Source organism: Lissotriton helveticus, chromosome 8 (assembly GCF_964261635.1).
Source record: "Lissotriton helveticus chromosome 8, aLisHel1.1, whole genome shotgun sequence".
Taxonomy (NCBI): Eukaryota; Metazoa; Chordata; class Amphibia; order Caudata; family Salamandridae; genus Lissotriton; species Lissotriton helveticus.
In genome coordinates this window covers 1,468,688,167-1,468,713,805 of record NC_136069.1, presented here as the reverse complement: position 1 = coordinate 1,468,713,805, position 25,639 = coordinate 1,468,688,167, and the positions used below count along the sequence as shown (strand labels likewise).

Here is a 25,639-nt window from a genome sequence, read left to right as displayed (position 1 = left end):
TGGAGTTGGAGGGTGGAGTTGGAGGGTGAAGTTGGAGGGCGGAGGGCGGAGTTGGAGGGCGGAGTTGGAGGTTAGAGTTGGAGGGCGGAGTTGGGGTTTGAGGGCGGAGTTGGGGTTTGAGGGCGGAGTTGGGGTTTGAGGGCGGAGTTGGGGTTTGAGGGTGGAGTTGGGGTTGGAGGGTGGAGTTGGAGGGTGGAGGGTGGAGTTGGAGGGTGGAGTTGGAGGGTGGAGTTGGGGTTTGAGGGTGGAGTTGGGGTTTGAGGGTGGAGTTGGGGTTGGAGGGTGGAGTTGGAGGGCGGAGTTGGAGGGCGGAGTTGGAGGTTAGAGTTGGAGGGTGGAGTTTGAGGGTGGAGTTGGGGTTTGAGGGTGGAGTTGGGGTTTGAGGGCGGAGTTGGGGTTTGAGGGCGGAGTTGGGGTTTGAGGGCGGAGTTGGGGTTTGAGGGCGGAGTTGGGGTTTGAGGGCGGAGTTGGGGTTTGAGGGTGGAGTTGGGGTTTGAGGGTGGAGTTGGGGTTGGAGGGTGGAGTTGGAGGGTGGAGGGTGGAGTTGGAGGGTGGAGTTGGAGGGTGGAGTTGGGGTTTGAGGGTGGAGTTGGGGTTTGAGGGTGGAGTTGGGGTTGGAGGGTGGAGTTGGAGGGCGGAGTTGGAGGGCGGAGTTGGAGGGCGGAGTTGGAGGTTAGAGTTGGAGGTTAGAGTTGGAGGGTGGAGGTTAGAGTTGGAGGGTGGAGTTGGGGTTGGAGGGTGGAGTTGGAGGGCGGAGTTGGAGGGCGGAGTTGGAGGTTAGAGTTGGAGGGCGGAGTTGGAGGTTAGAGTTGGAGGGCGGAGTTGGAGGTTAGAGTTGGAGGGCGGAGTTGGAGGTTAGAGTTGGAGGGCGGAGTTGGAGGTTAGAGTTGGAGGGCGGAGTTGGAGGTTAGAGTTGGAGGGCGGAGTTGGAGGTTAGAGTTGGAGGTTAGAGTTGGAGGGTGGAGGTTAGAGTTGGAGGGCGGAGTTGGAGGTTAGAGTTGGAGGGTGGAGGTTAGAGTTGGAGGGTGGAGTTGGGGTTGGAGGGTGGAGTTGGGGTTGGAGGGTGGAGTTGGAGGGCGGAGTTGGAGGGCGGAGTTGGAGGTTAGAGTTGGAGGGCGGAGTTGGAGGGCGGAGTTGGAGGTTAGAGTTGGAGGGCGGAGTTGGAGGTTAGAGTTGGAGGGCGGAGTTGGAGGTTAGAGTTGGAGGGCGGAGTTGGAGGTTAGAGTTGGAGGGCGGAGTTGGAGGTTAGAGTTGGAGGGCGGAGTTGGAGGTTAGAGTTTGAGGGCGGAGTTGGGGTTTGAGGGTGGAGTTGGGGTTGGAGGGTGGAGTTGGGGTTGGAGGGTGGAGGGTGGAGTTGGAGGGTGGAGTTGGAGGGTGGAGTTGGAGGGTGGAGTTGGAGGGTGGAGTTGGAGGGCGGAGTTGGAGGGCGGAGTTGGAGGGCGGAGTTGGAGGGCGGAGTTGGAGGGCGGAGTTGGAGGGCGGAGGGTGGAGTGTGGAGGGCGGAGTTGGAGGGCGGAGGGTGGAGTGTGGAGGGCGGAGTTGGAGGGCGGAGGGTGGAGTGTGGAGGGCGGAGTTGGAGGGCGGAGTTGGAGGGTGGAGTTGGAGGGTGGAGGGCGGAGTTGGAGGGCGGAGTTGGAGGGCGGAGTTGGAGGGCGGAGTTGGAGGGCGGAGTTGGAGGGTGGAGTTGAAGGGTGGAGTTGAAGGGTGGAGTTGAAGGGTGGAGTTGGAGGGTGGAGGGTGGAGGGCGGAGTTGGAGGGCGGAGTTGGAGGGCGGAGTTGGAGGGCGGAGTTGGAGGGTGGAGGGTGGAGGGTGGAGGGTGGAGTTGGAGGGCGGAGTTGGAGGGCGGAGTTGGAGGGCGGAGTTGGAGGGCGGAGTTGGAGGGCGGAGTTGGAGGGCGGAGTTGGAGGGCGGAGTTGGAGGGCGGAGTTGGAGGGCGGAGTTGGAGGGCGGAGTTGGAGGGCGGAGTTGGAGGGCGGAGTTGGAGGGCGGAGTTGGAGGGCGGAGGGCGGAGTGTGGAGGGTGGAGTTGGAGGGCGGAGTTGGAGGGCGGAGTTGGAGGGCGGAGTTGGAGGGCGGAGTTGGAGGGTGGAGTTGGAGGGTGGAGTTGGAGGGTGGAGTTGGAGGGTGGAGTTGGAGGGTGGAGTTGGAGGGTGGAGTTGGAGGGTGGAGTTGGAGGGTGGAGTTGGAGGGTGGAGTTGGAGGGCGGAGGGCGGAGTTGGAGGGTGGAGGGCGGAGGGTGGAGGGCGGAGTTGGAGGGCGGAGTTGGAGGGTGGAGTTGGAGGGTGGAGTTGGAGGGTGGAGTTGGAGGGTGGAGTTGGAGGGTGGAGTTGGAGGGTGGAGTTGGAGGGTGGAGTTGGAGGGTGGAGTTGGAGGGTGGAGTTGGAGGGTGGAGTTGGAGGGTGGAGTTGGAGGGTGGAGTTGGAGGTTAGAGTTGGAGGTTAGAGTTGGAGGTTAGAGTTGGAGGTTAGAGTTGGAGGTTAGAGTTGGAGGGTGGAGTTGGAGGGTGGAGTTGGAGGGTGGAGTTGGAGGGTGGAGTTGGAGGGTGGAGTTGGGGTTGGAGGGTGGAGTTGGGGTTGGAGGGTGGAGTTGGAATTGGAGGGTGGAATTGGGGTTGGAGTTGGGGTTGGAGGGTGGAGTTGGGGTTGGAGGGTGGAGTTGGAGTTGGAGGGTGGAGTTGGAGGGTGGAGTTGGAATTGGAGGGTGGAGTTGGGGTTGGAGGGTGGAGTTGGGGTTGGAGGGTGGAGTTGGGGTTGGAGGGTGGAGTTGGGGTTGGAGGGTGGAGTTGGGGTTGGAGGGTGGAGTTGGGGTTGGAGGGTGGAGTTGGGGTTGGAGGGTGGAGTTGGGGTTGGAGGGTGGAGTTGGAGTTGGAGGGTGGAGTTGGAATTGGAGGGTGGAGTTGGAGGGTGGAGTTGGAATTGGAGGGTGGAGTTGGGGTTGGAGGGTGGAGTTGGGGTTGGAGGGTGGAGTTGGGGTTGGAGGGTGGAGTTGGAGGGTGGAGTTGGGACTCGAAGGGTCCTCGGGGAGGGGAGGGAAGAGAGATGTTGCCTAAAAGAAAAATAAAACGGACAAAATGACCCTGATACTTTAGGTCCACTCCAATTAAGAAAGGTTGCTTATTTGCTATAAATATGTCCTTTTCGCATCCAAATATGTAATTGCATTGCATTTCTATGTAAAGTATTTCCTACGAGGCCAACGATCCAGGCAGCATATTTGTATTTCAAAATATATAGGAGTTTGTCTTTTCAATGAAAACATGCATACACTTTATCCACCATGAAGCTCACCGCAAATAGCTCTCCTACTAAGGTTGTATTTTCAGAATACCAAAATCTTATGTGGAACATAGTTTCCAGACTCAACTGCATTCCTTCCCACTGGCATTGTTTGCCGCGTTTTACAGGCTGTGTAACAGAACCCATTAATGGAGGAGGGTGTGCGTACTTTGGCCTCAAGCAGCCATTTGTGAATAAGTTAAACACATCGCATGGTCGCAGCCCCGTGTCCTGATCAAGGACTGAGGGGAGGTGAAAACACACATTAGGTTCTACAGTTAGACGACTTTGCACTCAAGCAAGTTCATTCTGTTGCATAACATTTCCAGCACGCCGTCTGTGAAAAACAAGCAGTCAAGTTCGCCTACCTCAAACTTCACAAATGAGCAGTTAACACAAAAAAGAGACAGGACGCTTTATTACAGTTTTATAAACATCAACTTTATCGATTGTTAACACCTCTCTTGGATCCGAAAAACCCAAACAGGAAATCCCGATGATCATCACAAAATATGCAATTGTGCAGACAAAGCTTGAGAATACTTTCATCGTTAATAGCCCATAGCCAACAGCAAGATCTCAAATACTCTGTACCCAACAATACCTAGGGTACACTGCTAGATTGATTTAGTATGGCACTGGAAGGGGAGGTGTGTGTACGAGGCCTATCATACTGTCTTCATAAATGTAAAAAGCCTACCTGTTGTGCTGTTCGGTAAGTTTGCCCTAGGGCTCCGAGAATATTTGCTGACAGAACAAGCGGGAGGCGGCTCGGGCGCAGCACGTCTTCCGGAGACGTGCGCGTTCACAGAGCTGAATCGGCTCGTGCACAGGCCAGTAGCGGCTCATGCACAGCTCTATCTCCCTTGCCAGTTAACACGGTGACTATAGAACTCGATGGCGGGAGCGCTTCGCGCTCCAACGCCAGCTCGACCTAAAAAGGGCCTTTCAATTATTGGGTCTAAATCCATTACATCCTACTATGCAACTTATTTTTGAGGTCTCAGTTTATCCAGAGCAGAAAAGAAAAATATGTATTTCATTTCTCTGCTCTCCCTGCATAATCGGCAACTTGAATGTTGCAAGACAAGCAGCCTTCAACTTACTGACTATTTCTAAAAACAGTAATTGCACTCATACCATTCTATCACATAACTATTATACACTTAAGCCTACTACATGTCGAAATACAAACTTGTGATATGCAAGTAACACTACACTGTCAGGGGTGAACATTTTACCAATAAACATAAATAAAAAATGTTTTTGGGATTACATTTCAATGCTAAAATAGAACCAATAAAAAACAACCTATAGCCAGTATCCTAGAGGAATGAAGACATATGGCATGATTTAGAATTTCAGTACTATGGACATCAGATTGGCATAGGACAAAACCTCTGCCATCCTGATGGACTACCATCCATCAAATTTAAAGATGATCAGTGGCCCAGGGGTCCTCTTGGTACATAGTTTCTTTTCAATGTACAAACTATTTGATGGGAAGCCACCATAGGTTTTGAAAATTATTCACCAAAAAGTTCAAAAGTATTAGCTTTTCAAAAACGAACTCCTAAAAAACAAAAACCTAAAGAACCTCACACCCAGGAAGTTTTCTTTCAGGGTGTGGGGTACATATTATTTTCTGTCCCTCACCACCAGGTTGTTCCCTGTGGTGACATACAGGAATAAAATGCATTACTCTACCCACCATAAATAAGAAAAGCAGTGTAATATCATTACTCCTGCAAACCCAACTAAATAAGGGTGAGTATAACTCGCAGAGTTTCACTCTGCAGAATTCCGCAGAGTTACAAAAAAAACTCTGCAAGATTCCACAGACTTCAGCAAGTGGGCGGAATCCAGCATGTCTCACTGACTGCGATGATTTTTAACACCAGGAGCTTGTTCTTCGCTGCAAATTCAACACAAATGGCAACAAGCAGCGTGCCAAAGAGCGCTGCTTCTTTGCTGCCACTCGAGTAGATTTTCTACTTGAGTGGCAGCTTTCTCATTGAGAACGGTCGCAACTGCCCTCGTTGAGAAAATCTTGCCGGGTGCTGTCCTAGCGACTGAAAATCACGCTAGTGAATGCAAATTATTGCTCTAGCTTACAATTGACGAGCCTTGTATGAGAAAAAATTCCACCAAGCAGTGGTTGTTGGAGTTTTGCCAGAGCTCTGCGTTATAAGCGTAACGTGGAGTGGGCAAAACTCCTTGAACTCTGTCGGTGGGGCAGAATTTATAGCCCACCCCTACTAAAAAGGGCCATTGGATAATGTTTTCCATCAAGTAACCAACAGGGATGCCATTGATGGAAAAAAGTCAAGTTTGTCATCTCTGAATGAGGCAGATGAATTGAGGATATGGTGGATAGGGGACTGTGTAGAATTTGCTACAAAGGAGAAAAGAATATCATAGCAACAGAGAAAAGATGTAACCCATTCCCACTAAAGTCAGAGACATAAATGTTTTGAGATATAACTTCCTCTGAATTATTATTGATCACCTATGTTAGTTAATTACAACACTTGTTTGTTTAAGTCGTTCTTATTATCTGCAGCTCAGTATTCTTTCAACAGTCGTGTTTTCTTCTAATAACAACCTGAATGAAAACTACATAGCGACGCTACATATCAAAAGTACTCTTACCTTGATGTCTTCCATTGTTAAAAGTTCATCGACGCTTGGCTGTGTTTGCTCCTCGGATGTAAATGTTCTTCTTTTATTGATACTGTCTTCTGAGTGTTGTGAGCACTGATTACTAAATAGTAAAATATCATGTGTCCCATTCCCCAGACACACCTTATAGCTGGAATTCTGTGTGTAATACCAGCTTCCCCGATCATTTGTAGCCGAAGACTGGTCATATCCTGACATGTTGGTGCCAGATCTATGAATCCTTAAGGCAACAAAGATGATAACCGTCACCAAAAAAATAAATGAAATGAAAGCTATTGAAATCACCAAATACAGATTCACATTAGACATCAGGTCTTCGCTCTCTGGGTGTCCCATGAAGTCGCTTTGCATTTCTTTGTCTTTGTCCTAAATGTGATACTCAGGGTGACAGTACTGGACAACACTGGTTCCCCGTGATCCCTCACACGTATGAGCAGCCTGTGGTAGTTTCCATCGTGGTCCCTGATGGCACGAGATGTTCGAACCTCCCCAGTCGAAAGTCCAACTTTGAACAGAGAGGACTCCTTTGGTGTAATGGCATCATAAGCCAACCATGCATTGTAACCGCTATCCGCATCGACTGCTTCTATTTTTGAGACCAGATAACCGGAGTCCAGAGGCAGAGAGAGAACCTCAATTCCAAAGGAAGTGCTTGGGGGATGTAGTTGTAAAATGGTCGGTGCATTGTCCTTGAGGTCTTGAATAAACAGGTGGACGGTCACACTGCTGCTAAGTGATGGAACACCTGCATCTTTTGCATGCACTTCAAACTGCACATGTTGAATTTCTTCGTAATCAAACGACTTCAAGGCATAGAGTTTACCGTTCTCTGAGTTTATAGAGACAAAGCTGTCAAGCGTTGTATTTGCGGAGATTGAATAAGTGAGGTATCCGTTTTCTTTGGCATCGAGGTCTGCGGCGGATATCGTAAACACGTGGGTCCCTGGGACATTGTTCTCCATCACATACAGTTCATAGGCTGGCTGTGTGAACTTCGGTTTGTTGTCATTGACATCTGAAACTCGCACTTTGAGGGTTGTTGAGGTGGTGAGCCGAGGGGATCCTTTGTCCACAGCTGTGACCGTGACTGTGTACTCCTCTGTAGATTCACGATCCAGTGGATCTTTGAGAATCAAGGAGTAATGATTGTTGTATGGGTTCTGGAGGGTAAATGGAAGGGCAGCGGGGACACTACACTCGACTTGTCCATTTTTGCTCGAATCCTTATCTGACACAATCATCAGAGCTATCACAGTTCCTGGCCCAGCATCCTCTGGAACTGAGCTGGACACGGAGGTGAGAGTTATATCCGGGGCATTGTCATTCTCATCAAGTATTTCTACAAACACCTGACAACGGCCGGCCAGAGGGACTGAACCTTTATCCAAAGCCACCACTGACAACTTGTACACCTTGGTATCTTCGAAATCAATCTTCCCCCGAATACTTAGCACACCTGTTGACTCGTCGAGATTAAACATGTTCTGTATGTTCATGGGCACTAGTTTATGGAAGAAATACCCCACTTCTGCATTCGGACCCTCGTCCAGGTCTGTGGCATTCAGTCCCAACACGTGGGTACCTACTGGCACATTCTCGTACAGTTTCACATGATACACCGCCCTGTCAAATGTGGGGACATTATCATTCGTATCCAGAACTCTAATGATGATCTTCATAGATCCAGATCTCTTAGGATCCCCTCCATCAAAAGCAGTCAGAAGAAGTGTATGCATGGGCTGACTTTCTCTATCTAAAGCCTGTTTCAAAATGAGTTCCGTTACTCTATCTTTGTCGGTATTGACTTCAGCTGAAACTTCAAAATATTCCGTATGGCTGAGTTTATACCCCTTGAGGGCATTTGCACCAATATCAGGATCCATGGCGTTTCCGATTGGAATCGCACTGCCCAGCAACGCCGACTCTAAGATGTTAAGGGTGGTTTCATTTTCACTAAAGGAGGGCGCGTTGTCATTCACGTCAATTATCTCTATTTCAAGGCGATGCATTTCCAATGGGTTATCAATAACCAGCTCTAGATTCAGCTTGCAGGAAGGGCTCTCTGCGCACAGCTCTTCTCGGTCGATCCATTCGCTCGTCAGTAAGACGCCCTTGTTCATATTCACCTGGAAGTGCTGCTTCTTGGCTCTCGACATCAGCTTCAGCCCGCGGGAGTTCAGACCGATGACGTCAATGCCCAGATCCTTGGCGAGGTTTCCCACAAAGGTGCCCGGGTCCAGCTCCTCGAGGACGGAATATCTGATCTGCCCACGAGCGAGATCAAAGCAAGTGAAGAACAGGCAAAGCAGGCGCCATTTCACGGAGCTCCGTTTGCTTAAAAATGTCATTTTAAAAAACATGTATCCACGAGTGTCCGTTGGAACAAATATTTAAATTTAATTCTACTGATCAGCTAATGTGCTGCATGATATTAATTCCGATCCGTAGCCAGCAGCAGGAATAGGTTTCCATTCCCCGTAATTCCGGAATGTAGAATGAGCAGGAAGGTGGAGCATCAGAATCAAAGTCAATTTTGCAGTTTCACTTGCCAACATCGCCACCTTGCGGATTTACGCACACTTTTACGTTCTGTGTCACATAGAAAGAAGCATTTTCATCTGCAGCAAATAATGATGTTTTAATGCATGTCGCACATCTTGCTATCAATACAATTTATTTAACAAGTCGTGAGCGTGCACTCTCCCGAACTTCCGGTCTCGGGATGTGCACGCTCACGGCAGTCATGGGGCGGGACTTCCGTCTTTTGGAGAAGCCCGCGCCCACTCTCACAGAGTGGATGGCAGCAGAAGTCAGGAGAGGTGGCTGAAGTAAGTGGGGCTTGGCACCTGTGTGTGAGCATGTGTGTATGCAGTGTGTGTGCGCGTGCGTGTATGCAGTGTGTGTGTGTGCGCGCGTGCGACTGGAGAGGCATGGCTGACCCTGGCAATCGGCTTCTGGAGATGTGCACGGCTCCGGGAGGCTGGGCATGCGTGTCCACGAGATGCAATCCGCGCTCGTCCAAAGGTCTGTCTCCCTTCAGACCCGACTCCGCAGCAATAGGTCTCGAGCGAGACCTAAAAAGCACCAACATTCATCTGCTGATCTATCGCGACTACACAATTACACCTTAATAAATTTACTTTAATTCTTGTCTTTTTTTTAAATTACAAATATTTGAGTAAATATTTCATATTATTATTTTTATATCTACTATATTTTAGTTTAGCATTGAATGTAAGAATTAAAAACAAACATTTAAATATATATTTTAAATACACGTTTATTTTTAATTCTTAAATGTAATATTTTAACATAATACTATAATTATATAACACTAGCTATAACGTAATAAAATACCTATTTTCATTTTTTGTAATTAAAAACAAATGTAACTAATCTTTATTTGAAAATAAAACTATTATTGCTTTTAATTAAAATTACATTCTGTATTATGAACATAATCTAAAACTAAATCAATGAACCCATTAAAAAACAACTACCCCTAAACACAACCCATCCATTAAACCAAGATTCTTAACTACACCTTAAACATTACTCATCCCTTAAACCTAAAGACCGTTGGCTAGCACTAAACACTACTCACCCTTCAAACATAAAAACTCCTTGCTATCCCTTTACACTGCATCACTGCACCCTATACTCTCCTTCTTGCATCTTAAATTCCCTTACTGCTCCTAAACAGCACCCATCACTGAACCCTGAAAATGCCGTACTACCCCTTACTCTCCCAACCTCTTAGACCTAAAAACTCCATAGTACCCCAAACACTACTCATCCTTGAACCCTAAAAACGCTTTACTACCCATACTCTACCTATCGCTGAACCACACAAACTCCTATCTACCCCTATCAAATGCCCATTTCTGAACCCTACAAATTTCTACCTCTAAACCCTGCCCTTTCCTGAACCATAAACCCCCTTAAAATCCCAAACCAGTACCCCTCATTGAACCATAAATACCCCACACTACCCCTTATACTTTCAAAAATAGAAAACATATTCCCTTGATTAAAATATAGAAAAATAAAATCAGTTTTTAAAAAAAGTAACATTTGTATTTTTGTACATATTAACCACAATACAGTTAAATATTTAACATGAAAATATTTTTTCCCTAATTAATGTATCTTTATTTTCAAATAGTAATACAATTACTTTTTTTTAAAACTCTTAATATATTTGAATATCATTTTTTTACATAAACCTGTGCGTCTATACCCATATATGTATACACATATACTGTTAAGTTTAACTCACTTAAAAAATACTTACCTGCAAAGTAAAAGATGAAACTTACCTGCAAAGAAAAAACTCCTCATATAACTAATGCCATGAAATAACTACTGAACTAAAAAACTTGAAGTAGAGGTAACATACTACTAGAACACATTTGTAAGAGTTTATTTTTTAGAAAAGTACAGTAAGTTATGTCAACATGAGCCGCACATTTACTTCAATATTCCATGTATTCAAATTGTTTTAACCTCCGGCTGTTCTGCCCAACATACATACATAGCCTGAATTCCATTAGATCGCCCATCAGATCAAGGACAGAGTTGTCTTGGGGGCATGCTGGATTAACAATAAGAAATATAGCATGGAACATGTCCTTGCTCTTGCATCCAGTCTTCTTGCATACACCAAAGAGAGGTTGAATACCCAAAAAAGAGTGTAAAAACCAGCTCTACATTCATTAGAAACTGAATTCGATCTCTTTTTGTTCAGATCATAAAAGTACATAAAAATAGATAAAACGAAACTATAAAAATACAACCAATCACAATTTGTTCCTTAAACAAGCCCCCCTTGATCAGGTTTACAATGGATTTCCATATAAAACACATTTAAGGAAATACATGAAGTCAACAAATATATATATATATATATATATATTCACGCTCCAAGGTTGTCCACCTTATGAGTAGCACGCGAGCAGCAGCTTTATTTATGTGTAGGTGAGGACGGGGATCCGCTCGTAGACGCCACTCCGTAATGGATCTGCCCGACGCGTTTCAAAGCTCCATCTGCTTCTCTTCAGGGGCTTTAACGGAAGCGGTGTGCGCACCCGTTACACTTCTCCAATTTCATATAACTCACCCGCCAATGGGAGGCTCCAATGAGACTTCTGGGAAGTGTAGTGCGGAAAGCACACAATCAAGTTCTGTATGGACTCCACGAGTGGGCCCGTCCTCGATCCCATGTACGGCTGCTACTTCACTGCCGTGACCCCCACGTTAACGGTGAAGCAGCAGCCGTACATGGAATCGAGGACGGGCCCACTTGTGGAGTCCATACAGGACTTGATTGTGTGCTTTCCGTACTACACTTCCCAGAAGTCTCACTGGAGCCTCCCATCGACGGGCGAGTTATATAATTGGAGAAGTGTAGCGGGTGCGCACACCGCTTCCGTTAAAGCCCCTGAAGAGAAGCAGATGGAGCTTCGAAACGCGTCGGGCAGATCCATTATGGAGCGGCGTCTACAAGCGGATCCCCGTCCTCACCTACACATAAATAAAGCTGCTGCTCGCGTGCTACTCACATGGTGGACAACCTTGGAGCGTGAATATATATATATATATATATATATATATATATATATATATATATATATATTCCAAATATCCCAACAGATACCCAGACGGGTTGTTTAGGACAGAAAAGAACTCCCAAGCACGACAGTTGCTTAAGCAGGGGTAAGCAACTGTCGTGCTTGGGAGTGCTTTTCTGTCCTAAACAACCCGGCTGGGTATCTGTTGGGATATTTGGAGCTTTTCTATTTTACCGCGGACACCAACGCGGTCGAAAGCACCCGCTAACAAGAGTGACTCGTTTTTCCTTGGTGTGAAAGGGAGCATGTATGTGTATGTGTATGTGTATATATATATATATATATATATATATATATATATATATATATATATATATATATATATATTTTTTTTTTTTTTTTGTTTGTTCTTTCATTTTAAAAGAGTAATTAAAACAGTGAACAAGTAAAAGATCCTCATAATTCATTAATGGACCACGTATTTTCTTTTACGCATACATGCCCATAAAAAAAATGCAACTGCAAAGCAGACAAACGGGTTCGGGAGTGATTTAAAAAATTATAATGCAACCCGGCATTGACGAAATTGATGTCTCTTTAAAATTGGTACAATAAATGACTTTCTTGAGCATACATGCTACAGAAAAATACCAAATGCAAATCATTTTGTGGTGACTTAGCCGCAAGGGCACAAAAGTAAATTAGAGAGCCTAAATCTTCTACCTGGATACCCCAACATCAACGGGATCAGATTTAGGCAAAATCACAGAAGGATAAACTTGTGATGAGAGAATGGAACCTCTGTTAAATATGAAAACTCACCCTCCTCTACATTGCATATAATGAACTGAAAACCAAGTGTACCTTTATCCCAATAGCAGGTTTCCCTGTCCTTCCAGAACTCTTGTAGATAGGGAAATTCGCAGCTGTAATAGCTGACAAATAAAGATTTATTGTTGTTTCCTATAGGGAATTAAAGCTCTTTACAAAAGATACAGATAACATTACACATCTTTTTTTCCTTCAGGCACAGGGAGATATAGTGATATGCCCAGAATCACAGGATGTTGAGCGAAGGTTAGGATTAATGCCTAGTTCCCCATCTTCCAAAGTCTGCAGCTCTAGCCACCAGACCACATAATCTGCACTCAGTGAACTCAGGCGGAAGGAAAATACTAAGGCTACTGGAAATAGCTCTTACCTTTCTGAGTAATTTAATATTTTCCAACCAAGCAGACTTGAGCCGTGGAACGAAGGAGTATTGTGTCTCTTTAAAGTATCTGCTCAACAAATCAGGGCAAACTTTGAGAATATTCACCACAAGATCAGCAACCATGTCATCTTCCGTAGCAGATTTCAAGCCCCCAAGAAACATTAATAGTACTAGATTTCCAGCTCTGTGGAGAAAGGTTATGAGAACAAATTTCATGAGTCTAGAATTGTAAGCTTATGTACGTATTTCACAAGAAAGTGCTCAAACCATCCATCACAAGATACACATAACCTAACAATGATGTCAACTTATGTTTTGCTTAAAATAGTAAGTCTTCAAAAAGGGTTTGTCGTTGTGTTGGGCCAATCTCAAAATGAAAACAAGCAAAATCTTTATACTTTATATTTAACTAAAAAAAGAATAGTCTGCTGCCATGGCACAACACGCAAACATATAAACTCTATGTGGCTGCTTCACAACATATTATACAATGTGATTCTCTGCTTTTTGTTCTATCACTGAGACCCTCTTAGTCCCGGTAATTTGATAAAGGTTTGGTGCTTAACTCCGGTCAATCCAGCAAGACAAAGGCAAAAAGCACAACAGAAATAAACAGACCTCTTTAGAGATACGATAGTCACAGTTGAGATTGAAGCAAATGAAACATCATTTGCACCTCTATATTCAAAGATAAAAATAAGCTAACAGCTAGATGTTACAAACCAGTTCACCCAAATCCAACTTCTACCCATAGCCTGTCTAAAAACAATGATACCAAACTATACATATAACATTCAACGCAACTAAGTTTGCGCAAGCCTACAACTTCAAACTCAATCATTCTGACCCACAACCTGTACCTACTTTTAATGACATGAAACCGGTTCAGTCGCCTCTTCAGCGTGTCCCAGGTGCGGACTCCTGAACTCGGGTCTGCTACACGCACTCTGGAGTTGCACTCACCTCACCATGTACTGGTCGGCGGTCATTGACACGTTGGCGGCGGCCACGGGCGATACCCTTCCCAAGACGTGGGAAGTGTGCCTACTGGAACTCTACAAGAGAACCAAGCATACCAAACTACAGGCACGTTTCTGGGACCTGGGGCTTATTACGGCTAAGCGGCTCATCACGAAACGCTGGAAGAATACAGCCCCCCCGCGACCTGCAGACTGGCGTCGCTCATTTGCCAACTGGGCTAGCGCAGAGAGTGTGACTTTACACAGGGAAGAGATGGCGGGCCTCCGTATGTACCCAATTGCCCGAGGGTGGGACACTACCCTGACCGCATACCATCAGGCTTGTACCCAGGCTGGTATTGCATGACCGCTTCGTTGCGGAGCGGTGATAGACCAGTCGCCCCACGCCCCGGCGTGCCGCTCCCCCCTCCCCCCTCCCCCCCCACCAGCCGTTGGGGTAACGCCCAACAAAGTCTACTTGCTATCATTCCCTCTTACCGCCATATGGCCACAGCAATCCTCAATCCACGGCCACCCCCGCACAGTCCATATTTGGCGTCACACACGCCGTTAGGGTCACTGACACACTACTATACACGCTAACACTAGTCCGATTGTTGTTGAAGTGTTTTCCCTCCTATCTTCGTTATTTCCCCATTGTTTCTCTTGATTGGCAGTTAGCTTGTTTCTGCTGTACTCACGATGATGTTAACCTTCCCCGCCCCGTTTACCCTTTCTACAATGTTTCTTGAACGCTGCCACGATCACAAGACTGTAGCCCTGTGGCTCATATGGCAATGTGGGATGTGATTCCTGTCTTTAACATCATCCGTGCCAACCAGGGAACACAGCCTAGAATAATCGCTTTTGGCTAACATAACCACCTTGGTCCTTCTGCAGTGCTGAACGCTGCAGGCACTGCAACCCAAGATTTCTCCTGGAACTGACAATTGCGGACTAATGCATCTTCCCTGGCTACTGTTTATTTTCACCTATATGTGACCAACATGTCGAAAATGTTACTGACTGGGTAATGATTGTCGTTTATATGACATTGTATGATCTACTGGCTTATTACTTGTGAAATTAAATAAAATCTGGGACCGTTGGTCTAAAAAAAAAGAAAAAAAAATAAAATAAATATGTACCCGGTTCAGAAGCTGCTAACTTCTCAATACATCTGCCTCCTTTTTAAACATAATTGCAGAGGGAGGAAGCAAGCTGAAATGGCTCGCAAAAATATCCCAGCAAGCAAAAGATCTGTGCACCAAAATGTGGCTTTCATATCTCTGCATTAAAATTAATGAAGCTCAGCATCATTCTTCTATGCTGTTCACAGAAGACTGGGACTGAAAAATAAACGAAAGAGGGAGTCACAGGACAGGGAGATACTAGGACAACAAAGAGGTAGAACAGGTAAAGCAGGGGCTTCAGGAGACCTGAGGAAACGTCACTCCAAACAGAATTCTAAGGCAAAACTTTGTTTAGCAACAAAAGCGGCGTTCCTGTATTCTTCTTTGAGATACCAAGTGCTGAAAGGAGCACACCACACTTCAGATTCAGTCTCCTCATAACTGGAGAACCACTTGAGAAGACAGGAGTTTGTTGGCACTGCAAGTAAATACTGCATTGCCAGAGAACGTACAAAGATAAAAATACTGTATTCTTGACAACTGCTATTTTTTTTAGTCATGTGAAAACTCAAGCTTAGTTGAGCCTGCCTACAATTCGCATACAATGGCACTGCCACCAGCTTACATTTGTTAAAAATGTCCTCTTTTGTACTATTAAAATCACAATTTCTTGAAGAAATTATTTTTCTCCTGAAACACACATTCCATTTTGGCAACGCATTTTAGTTATGGTGATGGACAATCATGCTAGTTTCACTCTTATGGTGAAGTAAAGTATGAAAATAGTGTACACTATGCAAGCATTTCTAGAAAATCAGTAAGATATAGGTATGAGTAACCATGAATATCACATTTCAAACAAAAATGGTATTGGCGGCTGCAATGAAAGAGGTTCTGCCCATTTAATACACCCAGATGTATTGCTTTTGGATCAGCTAGTTTTTGACTTTTTACTATGGGTGAGCCTCAGAACTGGAAACTCGCCCACAGTAAACGGACTGCGAATGTTTACCACCAATGTCCACCTTTTAAGATAAGGCACCTGCGACGCAGCCAGGATAGAGGCCACTTGGCAGGTTCCATGTGAATCCATGGAACACATCTGCAAAAGAGGTTGAGACAATATACTACCAAACCTACGCCTAGAGAGGGAAAGGTAATAAAACACTTACAATGGTGCACAGAACAGAAAGTTCAACCCTTTTCAACTTCCAATGGAAAAAAATTCCAAACACTAATCAATTGTAATTGTTCAGCACCCTTATTCAGTAAAACATGCGACTTAATATTCATAATGCTTCAACACAAAACTCATGATATTTCAAACCCAGTTTATGTAATTCACAATCTCTAATGAATATATTTTGAAGAAAATTCTTTATTCATGATCACGTCAGTTCCCATAAAGGGCCATGATTTAGAGTGAAGCCACTTTGAATTTGGCAGGAAAATTGTTCAACGTTTTGTTACAGCTCGCAGATAAGTTTTCTGTTACATAGTTCAAATGCTCCAGACAGTAAATTCAAGCTGCGGTGTGAGCCAACAGTATGTAAAAGAAAACTTATCAGCGAGCTGTAACAAAACTTTTCCTGCCAAATGCAAAGTGGCTTCACTTTAAATCTTGGCCCTTTATGGGAACTGACGTGATTAGTTCCAACACTAGAGGATTTGAAGAAAAGGTTATTTTAAGGAAATCGACGTAATACCTACAAAACATTTATGAGTGTATTGTCGCCAATAAGAACAATTTGGAAAAGAGCCCGTAAGAAGGCCATCAGGCCGAAAAGCGTTGACTGCTGTGGCTACTAATTTTATGGAGACAATTGAAAGAAGAAGAATATGAATAAAGCATTTTCTAAAAAATATATTCATTGAAGATTGTGAATGACAAACTGTGTGTAGAAAATCATGAGTTTTGTGTTGTACCATTATGAATAACAAGCAACTTACTAAATAAGGGTGCTGAACCATTACAATCGATATATGCGAACAAATGTATGGTCCATGAATATGAGACTAATGTTGTGTGAAGCCTAATAACTGCTAGCCTGGCACAGAGAGGACTATTAACGGTTAGATAACGACTTGGGGAAGGCATTATAATAGTGGACACTCGTGGGGATAGTCAGCGTGGTGAACTGTCTTGTCTGCAGTGACACTTTATTATATATGTATGGAGAAATCTGCCTTAGAGTGTAGTTTTGCTTCCCTTTGGCCTACAAAGTCCATTAACATATCAAAATTGGGTGTCTCAAGAAATTATATGTACATCGTATGGGTCATCCAGAATTGCCATATTTCTCTGGCTCAGCTCAGGGCCAGGCCTTTCGTGACCCTGCTGGGTCTCGTTTATTACACTGCTCTCCAGCAGAAAGAACAAAGGCCTGCCCACACAAAAGAAGCAATTAACAGTGGAGGAAGAACATCTGCATCCATGAATTAGCTGTCACAGGGCTGTACCAGGGATGTGGACAGACCAAGCCCACTTAACAAAAGAGGGAGTCCTCTGGAGCCAACACAGAAGGGGGCTCCTCTTTGAGGTTTTGATGGGAAAGGTCCTGGCAGTGACATCAATGAGGGGCAGAGCTGAGGCCCCCAGAGTAGATGTGACCAGGGACTCCTGGATGGCACCACGTTGAATTGTAACATCATGCAGTGCAGGAGGGATAGGACAAGGGTGCAGAGGTCATGTGGTAGCATAGGATTGGCAAAGGGTGCTTGGCTTCTAGAACTTTCCACCTCCACTTAAAAACTCTTGCACAAGGGGAGAGAGGGCTTATGTTGGAGCTGGCCACTAGAACTAGATGGCAGCAGTCATGGACAACTGGAAAGAGAACCCCCTCCCCACCAATGCCCTCTTGGACTAAATCACTACAGTTGATCCCAGGAAGAGTAGGTCTCTTCTTAGGACAAGAAAAGTTGGTCCCATTAAAAACCTTTAAGGCCAATTGGGGGAAGAACTGGGCTTCTGAACCGAGGAGGAGGGAATCACCAGAGGATAGAAAAAGGTGAAAGGCTGGCGCAGGTAACAAGTGCAGCCAGCTCTCTGCCAAGCGGCCACCTTAGCGGCCAGGAGACCCGAGGAAAAGGCTCTAGGTAGTTAGTGCTCACCACCAGGAGCAAAATGAGCCCAGCATCGCACAAACAGGCACAAAAAGGCCTAAGGTATCAAAAGGGAGAAAGATGTGACCTTTGCCCCCCCCCCCCAGCAAGAACATGGAGCCCCGCCACCCGAGGTCAAGATCATACTTCCCTCTAAGCTGCGCGCTTGAGCGCACACTTACATTTCACCCCACGCAGAGACTTTCAAACACCGCCTTTCAAATGTGGACGCAGTGATCCAGCGGGCTATAGAAAATATATCATAAACTACGCTACCCAACTTCATAATCTATAAACAAAATTCTATACTAAACATGGACCCATTCATGAACCTGATATATTTTGGGCCTACTGAATCAGGTGGTCAGAATAAATCTATATACACATTATCTACACACTATATACATATTTATACATCTGCAGAAAGAATATTGTCATTAGAATAAAACTCAACCATTTAAACGACCACCATAGGTGACGTGATCTAGCTAATGGTAACCTATACTTCTAAATAATCAAGACCAGCTTGTTTGTCAAAAGTAAGATTTTATTTTCTAAATTATGATATATATGTTATAAGTTTTATAAATGAAATTTATTTGCAATAAAGAAAACATGATAGTAAGAAATATGGAAAAACACAATTTAAGCAATTGAATCAAATTTAAAGAAATTATATAAAGTTTAACATTTCTAAAACCTATTTCCCTAACTGAGCTAAATAGACAGAAAATAAAGTAAAGTTCTTTGAGGATTCTTACGTGCTCCACGCAAAGTCCAGCAGCACATCACCCTCATCGGAAAGTCAGAAAGCAGCAGCCAGCCCAACCCTAAGGGCATGACTTTTTATACCTTTCTACGCTAACTAAACTAGCAAAGGAAAGTTTTCAGAAATACTCGACATCCCATTGGTTGAGAGTGACAAGTGACATGTCACCCGATTCTTAAAAAGTTCCACAAAATCATGTCTTACAAAGACCATTGTCTCTTCCACGTGAAGCCAGAGGCTTCCTGCGATTGCAACTTTGTATTAAGTCATCCTCGCAGCTTCCATAGTCTTTCAGTGCAACTTCCGCGGATGCCAAGTTAAGGACTGACAAAAAGTTCACTTTCGACCTTGGCCATGTCCGACAGAATGATGTCAGCTCATCAGTTTTTGCTTTGTGAATGCAGTTTAATTCAGAATGGGCGTCTCGTGACTTTCTGCAGAATTATAGATCAGCTTTTATTTTGCGGTTCAAATAGCTAGGCCTCAAAAGCAGGCAATTTATGATTTCTAGTATAAAACAAACACAAGAAAAGTATTAATGTAAGAAATAAAGTATTTTCTGTATCCACCCCATGGTTTACTAATTAATTAACCCACCCTATTTATCAAAATGTTACCTAGCCATTGCAAACAAATAAAGCAGCGTTTATATTTACCAGTCTCCGTTTTTCAATGAGACCCATATGCACCTAGAATAGTAGAAATGACATTACACAGACAAGGAAAAGCAAAACAAGCACATGCTTATTTAAGTTTGCAGCAGTAAGTAATGACAAAAACGAAAACAATAAATTATTTTATTATTTTGCACAAACAGAAAGATGCAACAAATATGCACGTTTATGAGCACACATGTTAGTCCCCCCCACGTGTAAAGTTTAATCTAGGTTGTATTAGCACGACATATCACAAATCATTAATAATTTTATTCATGTTATGGAAATGTGACTTTGCGAGTTTAAACAAAATTTTGTTTTCTATCTCGCTCCATCAACTCCCTCATCTGGTGATTAACAAATCACCACACCAGCACTCAAAATTTTGGTAAATTAATTTTTTAAGAAATCGATTCAAATTCATTTGTATTAGTAAACCTAAAAGTCTGTTTCAGCATAATCTTTGCAATTAACATGACGCTCTCTATGTAACTCCTGTAACTCGATCTCCCTTTCCTCTTCTTTTCTGAGTTTATAGATTCTTTTCTTTTCTCTTAAATGTTTCTTTCTTTTATGCAATAAACAACCTACTTTAGTCAAAATAAAAATGAATACTATTATAATCAAAGGTGCCAGAATCTTGCCAAGAATTGAACTTCCGATATTATGAAACCAATTTTTAATTGCTTGAAACCTTTTTGAAAGTTTCCCAGTAAAATCTTCTTCTTCTAAAGGAATTATTTCTGAATGCATTTGTGTAATATTCTTAATATACATTTCAATATTCTTACTTTCATCCGGTATATATGTACAGCAATGTTGGACATGTAAAATGCCACAGACTCCTCCCTCTTTTGCTAGGAGTATGTCTAGAGCAAGACGATCTTGAATTACCATGGATCTAATAGCAATAACTTCAACATTCACTAATTGAAACCCATCAGCAGTGTCAGTTGATAATCTATCAACTATAGTGGACAATTTTCTGATTCTCCCTGCATTTAGAGTTATACCAACAAAAGGTATTACAGCTTGGAAAATATCTCCCAGAACTTCAGTAAAAGTTTCTCTTTTAGCTCTATTTACATAATTATGAATTTTAAACAATCCTTCTGAATCTCTGTCAACATGAAACACTTTAGGAAAAACAATTCCCACATAACAAGTTCCATACCAATGGTCTGGAAGGTTGTAGTAGGCTTTGTCACCACAAACAAAATAAATTCCAGGAAAGATAGGATCTTTTCCACCTTTAAATCCCCAACCTCCCATAATCTGATAAGTATCTTCACAGTTACTTGCACCTACAAAATAATTATCAAAAAGTGTATTATCTCTTCTAATGCAAAGCTTTCCACTAACAGGTTTGTCTATGTGAATTGCAATATTTTCAAGCATTTTGCCATTTAGTTTCTCATCCTCTTTTTGCCAGAACGATGACTTAGTCTGCTTGACTAATTCATTTCTCTTATAAATTGCTCTTCTCTCCTCAACCATATTCAAAAATTTCTTTCCTTCAGCACTTAATTTACATGTTAGATTATTCTTGTAAGCATACTCATAAGTGAGTTCGTTAGTAACAAGGAAATATTCTCTCATTTGTTTAGCTTTCTTATGTTTATTTAAAGCATTATCAATTTTAACATTAGCAAAAATCTCATCATAATTTGAATAGTAATATTCTAAACGACCAGTTTGATAAAATAAACTAGTTAATACACTACATGTAACAGCATAAGTGAGAGGAAGCATATTATATGTTACTCCCTCAGAAACAGAAGCAGGTAACTTAACACAGACGTAACAGTCCTTTGCATCCATTACCTTTACATATTCACTCAAAAGTTTTGTGAATGTATTGCTTGAAAAATCACCTATTGATTTATCCTGATGAATGTTAGGCTGATGATCAATAACTTTTGCAGATGTACTATGTTTAGTTTGGCTAACCAGAGCTTTGCTTGTTATGTTAACTTTGTGTAATTCTCTATTCATTTCTAAAGGTATAATCACAGCTAGTACCAACCAGAGCAGAACTAAAATGAGCAGACACACCAGAGTCATCTTACAGCATCTTTTAAAAACAGAACATTTTGAAGTGCTTTCCTTAACGTAAGGCATTTTTAGGTTAGTTTTAGCCTCAAAAATTAAAAATAAATTTTAAAATTTATATATACCCCCCTTTTAAAATATATTTTTCTTTTATAACCCTAAACAAGATTTCTTCGACCTTATGTCATACATAAGTTTTCTTCAACTAAACAGTTTTTCTTCGACCTTGTGTCAACTAACAGGATTTCTTCAGCCTTTTGCCAATTTAATAATTTTGTACTTCAATCATTGTCACTAATTTCTTGGATTTCGTTTTCTTCTTCACTACTATCATATATGTCTATAACAGGTGGAATTACCAAGTAAGTCCACTCAGGAGACTTGTATTTCTGGTTTGGTCTAATTATTCTCTTCCCTTTTCTCGATATCACTTCTATTTTTCTTCCAACTCCAACTTCTTTTCCAGGACTCTTTTGACTACTTATTTCTTCAACTTGTTCTATTGGCTTTTTTATTAATCTCACTCTCAATCTTCCACCAGGCCAGAAGTCTGCTTTTCTCACGTACTTTTTCTTTGGTTCAGAATTATTTGATTCTGACTTCCAAGTCCTTTTCTTTCCGTTTTCACTTCCACCTTCCACGTCACTTTCTTCAGTTTCGTAGTCTGAAATTTCAATTGACTCAGGAACTTCTCTATTCGGCAATTTCACTCCTTCAGGAACTTCACTTTGTCTTCCATCACTGGTACTCGGTAATTCGTTCTCTTCCTCTTCTTCAATTACCTCTAGCTTCCCAGATTTCGGATTTTTGTTCCTTACTTCAGAGCTTGTTCTCTGCCTTTCGATACTCTCCTGGTCTGAAACTTCTTTTGGTTCAGCTTCTTTGTCTTCAATATAGACAACTGAATCTTCAGTTATCTTTCCTTTTAACAGATTCTCTTCACCTTCAGAATCTATTTCAATTATTTCTAAGTCTTTTCTTGTCAGATTTCCATTTACTGACACAGTTTCCAGATGTCGACTTTTTTGTCGATCTTCAGAATCTGGAATTACTTCACCTTCTGTTCTGTCTTCTGCTTCAGAATCAGAATCATCTGTGGTATCACTTTCAACATCAGAATTCTCAGGAGTTGGTATTGGAATAGTATGACTTGGATGAATCCAGCGCTTCAATCCTCTGCACTTTACAGCATTAGTAGTGATCAAGATTACCTGCCTAGGTTTCTGCCATCTAGGAGATAGACAATTCCTCCTCCGATGTACTTTCGTTCTGACCCAGTCTCCAGGTCTCAGATCATGTGTCAAAACTTTGTCATTTGATTGAGCTTCAGTTCCCACCTGATTAGACACAGAAGTTACCATATCAGATAACCTTTTACAGTAATCCAAAATTGCACTGTCATCTATACTCAACAGTTTACCTACAGGTACAAAAGCTTGCCTCATAACTCTTCCCATTAAAATTTCATGAGGACTTAGACCTGTCTTTTTATCTGGTGTACTTCTTAATGACATCAAAACAAGTGGAAGAGCATCGGTCCACTTAACTCCTGTCTCTAGACACATTTTTCCAATTCTGTTTTTGATAGTTCCATTTATTTGTTCAACTACACCTGATGCCTCTGGTCTGTATGCACAGTGTATTTTCTGCTCAATGCTCATAGCTTCACAAATTAACTTCAACAGTTTGTTATCAAAATGGCTTCCTCCATCACTCTCAATAGTGACTGGAAAACCGTACCTTGGGATGATTTCTCTGAGCATTAGTTTTGCTACTGTAATTGAATCACAATGTCGTGTAGGGAAAGCCTCTACCCACCTTGAGAATAAGCATACAATTACAAGTACATATTTCAAACAGTTGTGTAAGGGCATTTCAATGAAATCTATTTGTAACCTGGTAAAGGGACCACCCTCTCGACCAATTATTCCTGTCCCCACCACTGATTTTCTGTTTGGATTCATTTGTTGGCATGACAAACACCTTTGACAAAAAGATTCTGCAATGGTTCTAAATTTGGTATTGAACCATGTTTCTCTAAAAAGTCTGACCATGGAATCTCTTCCTAAATGTGCAGGACCATGATATAATCTGGCCATGTCAGAAATCAAACAATTTGGTAAAACTACTCTGCCATCTTTGTAAACCCACACTCCATCTTCATCACGTGGTCTACAATCTGATCTTAACCATAGGTCTTTTTCTTCATCATCTGCTTCGTTTTGTAAATCTCTAATCTCATTCCATGTTTCTACAACAGTTGTTAGCATTAATGAATTTGAATCAGTTTCTGTACTTCTATTCCGATTGTAAGAATAATTTTTCCTTGCGCAGTACTTTGCTGTCTCGTCTGCGAAGGCATTTCCTTTGGAAATATAATCAGTTCCTCTAGTGTGCGCTGCACACTTGACTATGGCAATTTCTTTTGGCAATTGTATTGCTTCAATTAATCTTCTAATGAAAACTGCATTTTTAATTGGTGATCCTGTTGATGTCATGTATCCTCTCTGTGACCAGAGTTGTCCATAATCATGCACAACTCCGTACCCATACTGACTATCAGTAATGATGGTAACTCTTATATCTTTTGATATTTCACATGCACGAATTAAAGCAATCAATTCAGCCACTTGTGCTGAACGAACTCCTTCAAGACATGATGCTTCTTCAACATCTTCGACTGTACAAACTGAGTATGAAGCTTTCAAGACACCACCTTCGGATCTTAAGCATGAGCCATCTACAAAGTAGACAAAATCCGATTCAGGCAAAGGTCTGTCTTTGATGTCTTTTCTTGGTTTTGTGCAGAATTCCATGACATCTAAACATTCATGTTCTGTCTCAATGTCATCAACAATTTCAGAATCAGGCAGTAATGTAGAAGGATTCAGATTCAAACATCTTGAAATCGAAACATTATCTGCTCCCAGTATGATTTTCTCATACTTTGTCAATCTGCTACTTGTTAAATGTTGAGTCTTACCTCTTGTCAGTAATATTTCGACTGAATGAGGCACAAAAACTTTCACAGGAAATCCCATAATGATTCCTTCACTTTGTTCAAGGCTGATACTTGTAGCTGCAACTGCTTTCAAACAACCTGGTAATGCTTTTGCAATTGGATCAAGAACTGCAGAGAAGTATGCAATAGGTTTCTTTAAATTTCCATGTCTCTGTATTAATACAGATAATGCACATCCTTCTCTCTCACTGCAATACAGTTCAAAATCTTTCTCATAATTTGGCATACCCAAAGCAGGAGCTTGGCATAAGCTCTTTTTCAGGTTCTCAAAAGATTCCATCTCAGCATCATTGAGAATGATTGGATCTTTTACATCTGATTTGGTCAGTCTTTGTAGTGGTTTTGCAATTACTGAAAATCCACTTATCCATTGTCGACAGTAACCTACCATTCCCAAGAACATTCTAACCTGTCTTTGTGTTCTTGGCGGTAACATTGCTTGAATCATTTTTATTCTCTCTATTGTTACTTGCCTTTTTCCCTTTGCTATTCTATGACCAAGATATTTTACTTCTTGTTTGCAAAACTGTAGTTTTGCTGGGGACACTTTATGTCCTTCTTCTGCAAGGCGATTTAACAGAATTATTGTGTCTGTTACACAATTTTCTCTTGTCTTTGCAGCTATTAACAAATCATCAATATACTGCACCATCGTAGACCTACCTGGTAAGTCTAAATCTTCTAGTGATCTTTTTAACAGTTCGTTAAAGATTGAAGGACTTTCTGTATAGCCCTGAGGGATTCTTGTCCATCCAAGGGTCTTACCTTGGAATCTGAAAGCAAAGATTTCATAACTGTCTGGGTGTAAGGGAACAGTAAAGAATGCATTGCAAAGGTCAATGACTGTGTACCATTCAGCATCATGTGGAATCTGAAATAGAATTACTGCTGGATTTGGAACCACAGGACAACATGGAATGACAATTTGATTAACCTTTCTCAAATCTTGTACGATCCTAAATGTTCCGTTAGCCTTTTTAACTCCCATAATTGGTGAATTACAAGAGCTACTCTTCATTTCTTTTAATACACCTTGCTTGATTAACTTTTCAATTATAGGTGTAATACCTTCAATTGTCTCTGTTTTCATTTTATACTGTGGAGTGTTTGGAAATTCTATTCCCTGTTTCAATGCAATTTTAACAGGATCTACGTTTTTCATCAGACCCATTTCATTCCCAGTAAAATCCCATATTTCAGATTTCA

The 25,639-nt window shown here is 42.5% G+C and overlaps 1 protein-coding gene across 1 annotated transcript in view; it reads right to left on the bottom strand.

The window, feature by feature from the left end:
• Window positions 1-25,639, bottom strand: part of URB1 (URB1 ribosome biogenesis factor) — a 703,763-nt gene that overhangs the window by 524,113 nt on the left and 154,011 nt on the right. Inside the window, exon 9 of the mRNA XM_078658408.1 lies at window positions 12,729-12,924. Within this exon, the coding sequence (XP_078514534.1) occupies window positions 12,729-12,924 (196 nt within the window). The remainder of the gene's footprint in view (window positions 1-12,728; window positions 12,925-25,639) is intronic.